The sequence below is a fragment of the Miscanthus floridulus genome, chromosome 5 (genome assembly GCF_019320115.1).
Source record: "Miscanthus floridulus cultivar M001 chromosome 5, ASM1932011v1, whole genome shotgun sequence".
In the NCBI taxonomy this organism is placed as follows: domain Eukaryota; kingdom Viridiplantae; phylum Streptophyta; class Magnoliopsida; order Poales; family Poaceae; genus Miscanthus; species Miscanthus floridulus.
This window is the reverse complement of record NC_089584.1, coordinates 125,891,112-125,894,672: the sequence shown is the minus strand read 5'-3', so window position 1 is coordinate 125,894,672 and position 3,561 is coordinate 125,891,112. Positions and strand designations below refer to the sequence as shown.

The 3,561-nt window shown below is 53.8% G+C and overlaps 1 protein-coding gene across 1 annotated transcript; it reads right to left on the bottom strand.

Annotated features, from left to right (window-relative positions):
• Positions 1–1,639: 1,639 nt before the first annotated feature.
• On the bottom strand, positions 1,640–2,981 carry LOC136450681 (uncharacterized protein At5g39865-like). Its single transcript, XM_066451246.1, has one exon. The coding sequence runs from the start codon at positions 2,892–2,894 to the stop codon at positions 2,100–2,102; it is 795 nt and encodes a 264-aa protein (XP_066307343.1). The 5' UTR covers positions 2,895–2,981; the 3' UTR covers positions 1,640–2,099.
• Between the last annotated feature and the right edge of the window lie 580 nt (positions 2,982–3,561).

Below are 3,561 nucleotides of genomic sequence, written 5' to 3'. Positions count from 1 at the left end.
TGCGTTTGGTTACCTGCTTCCGAGCGGCCCTGGCTCGCGATCACGATTGATGGTCAGACGAGCGCCAGAACCTAGCCGGTGACATGCCTACCGAGAGTCCGAGAGATCCTAGGAAACAAATCTCGTTTTTGTTTCTTCGGAGCTTGGTTCCCGTGGGCGCAATGGCGCACATCTGTGGCTCGGTTGGGAGACAGCGAGCACAAATGCGAGCAAGCGAACGGACAACCAAACAACTGACGTGTTGGTCTAGTATCTACTCATTAAGTCATCAAACAGATAAAAATGTGTTGCATACATCAGGCATGTCTCGCCTCCAGGTCCTTAGCGCGGTCCGTAGGAACGAGACAAGCTCTCCTGGTCACCGAACCGGGAGCCGGAGGCCGCGGCAAAGGCTGGGAAGCGGCGGCCTCCTCTACAGTGCGTAGCACGTTGCGTGGTGCGCCATTGGATGGGATGGAGACTGGGAGCAGGGGCGGGGGCAGCGGATCCGTCGTCGCGAGAGATCGCCGAGTCCCACCACCTGTGTCTTGCGCCCTCGCGGCGCAAGCTCCGCGCAGCTCGCGTCTGAAGCCAAACGCAAGGTTCCATCCGCAACGGGCTAGCGACCCTCTTCTCGCGCGCTAGCGCCGTTGGGTACGGGAGTGCCGGAGTGCCCAGTGGCGAGTGGCGACCGCGACCGGGTGTTGCCGCGCGTTGCTCGCCCCGCTTGGCCTCCTCCCGTGGCGCGCACGTAGCGCCTGCCGACAACAAGTGGCGAAGTGCCGTGAGCATATGACTAGTCTCAGTCTGCTCTGCCTTCTCGTATCGTCGTCATCATAGCTCGCACGTTTAGATGAGGGTCCGTGTTTCCATAAGTTCAGGTGACTTATTAAGTTAGGTGATTGAAAATCAATAACTTATAAGTCATGCATGTTTGGTTGTAGATGACTTATAAGTTCATTAAAGATGTGGGCTCCACACGGAAAAAAGTGACTTATAAGTTTTAAGCAGGGGTGAACCAACTTAAAACTTATAAACAGAGATGACTTATAAGTTGATGGTGTTTGATAAAATAAGTCACTTATTTTACTTTTTAACTTATAAATATGTGACTTATTTGGAACTAAACAGGCCTGAACTAGTCAACACTTCAACCACCAACAGTCCAACAAGGACCCGACAAAGAAAATAGTCACTGTCATTTTGAGTAGTCAGAGCATGGTAGAGCAGGGGTATATGCTGCTACAGTACAAAACATCGGTCCATTCTCCGGTTTGGAGCTTTCCGGGAGCTCCAACCTGAAACTTGCCGCTCGGAAAAAAAGAGGCGCCGTTCGCTAGTTAGTTTCTGGACTGGTTTAGATTGATTGGTGCTAATTTATTATGAGAAAAAAACATTGTTGACTGGCTGATTTAGGCTAGGTGAAACCAACAAGCGAACACACGATTATGTGCAGAGCACGAGTACTTCAAACCTTCGACGGCAACTTTGCCCACCGTATTCCGTATCGCACTCAAACGCCGTTGCGCAAGAAGCCAGAGGAATTTCTTGCCTCGCCTATTCGCCGTTGCGCGATAGGGTATGGGCGTATGGCGAACACCGAGCAGCAGCTTTCTAAAACTTTGGCAGCACTCTTAACCAGGCAACCATTCAATTTCACACAAAATGCACACGCATACTACAGTCGTAACGTTCAATTTCACACTACTAGTATGCAACTAGCTTGTTTCAAATTTCACGCAACTACGGGACAGATACAGTTCAATTAAATCTCACCTTATGCTTAACTAGTCGCATCCTTTCACCCACAAAAGTTATTTATCAAACACACCTCAGATCTGCCTCCAGCGCACGGAATAGCTTAGGAACGAAAAAGGCAAAGATGTAAGGAACAAACAGCTGTTCTAAATCCTACGGCAACAGCCACCATTAGTGGCGTTGATTAGCAAAATGCTTGAAAAACTGCAAATGGCCACATTCATATTTAGCAACAAATTAACACTAGCTACCAATTAAGATTAACAACTACACACACGGCTCGTTTCTTATCTCTCAAGTTTGGACTAAGAAGAAGAAAGCATCTAATAGTTATCAGGTCGTGACCTCTCGGATCTGGGCCGTCAGACGTCCGGCGGCGAGCAGTCGGGGCATCGGACGAGGCCGTTCTCGTTACAGCCGGCGCAGGTGCGGAAGCCGCCGCCGCCCTTGACGCTGTACCGCTTGTGGCTGCCGTTGCAGCTGCCGCAGAGCACGTACCGCTCGCCGCCGCACCGGCCGCAGGAGGCGAGGGAGGCGGCGACGGCGCCGGCCACGACACGGTGGAGCTCACCGGCCTCGTGGAGGCGCCGGACCTCGTCGGCGCCGCCGAGGTGGCGACCCCCGACGAAGACCTGGGGCAGCGTGACGCGCCGCGGGGACGCGAGCCGCGGGAGGAGCGCCGCGAGCTCCTGGAGGTAGCGCGGGTCCATGGCGAGGTCGCGCTCGTCGACGGCGACGCGGAGCCCGCGAAGGATGGCGCGCACGGCGCGGCAGTCCTCGTACGTGTTGCGGACCACGTGGAGCGAGGTGAAGTAGAGCACGACGCGGCGGTCGGCCTCGGAGGCGGCGCCGCCGGCGGCGGCGGCGGACGGCGGTGCCTGGAGGGTGCGGAGCGCGCGGAGGGCTGAGGCGGCGACGCGGACCCGGTGGAAGACGCGGACGGAGGAGGACAGGGAGGGGGAGCAGGGCGCGGCGGGCGGCGGGGAGGGCGTGGCGACGTCGGACAGGAGCAGCGCCTGGAGGTCCTTGAGTGAGGGCGAGGAGAAGGACAGGCGCGGTGAGGAGGCGGCGATGAGCGCGGTGGAGGAGGAAGAGGTGGAGGTGGCTGAGGAGGGGGAGGCGGATGCAGGGCGCGTCTTCACCCAGGGCAACCACATGGGGGGAGATGGGCGAGCGGAGGCCGGAGATGGGGACGAGGAGGCGGGGATTTGTTCGTTTTTCAGATTGGGGGCTGACGGGAAGCACGCCGCGGGCGGGTTCCTGTTTTGTGGCCCTCGGGGTTTTTTTTTTTTTTTTTTTTGGCATGCTCTGGGTTCCGGTTTGCGCTCGTTTTTCAGGTTAGGGCCATGTTGAGATTGAAAGTTTTTTCAACTTGATGAATAGTACTACTTTCGTCTTATTTGGTAAATATTGTCCAATCGTGGATCAACTAGGCTCAAAAGATTCATCTCGTGATTTCTAACTAAACTGTGTAATTAGTTTTTTTTTTTACCTACATTTAATACTTCATGCAAGCGGCTAAAAATTGATGTGATGGAGAGAGAGTGAAAAAACTTGGAATTTTGAAGGGAACTAAACAAGGCCTAGGTTTGGAATTTGAAGGGGAGAGCATTCTTCCTTTTTAGCCCTTGCAGCTTTTTTTATTTTCCATTCACCTGGAAAGGATGTTGAAGGTTTTTCCCTAGTACGTATGCAAGCAGGTTAAGCCGTTAAGGATACTTCTTCACCTAAGTACACATGGGGCATTGGGTACCCTATATCTTCGAGTTGACTTTTGCTTCAACTTGTTGAATTGCTTGGCCTAGAGGATCCTTAAGGTATATG

Excerpts from the sequence above, each read along its gene's own strand:
- LOC136450681 (XM_066451246.1), bottom strand. The coding sequence starts at position 2,894 with ATGTGGTTGCCCTGGGTGAAGACGCGCCCTGCATCCGCCTCCCCCTCC.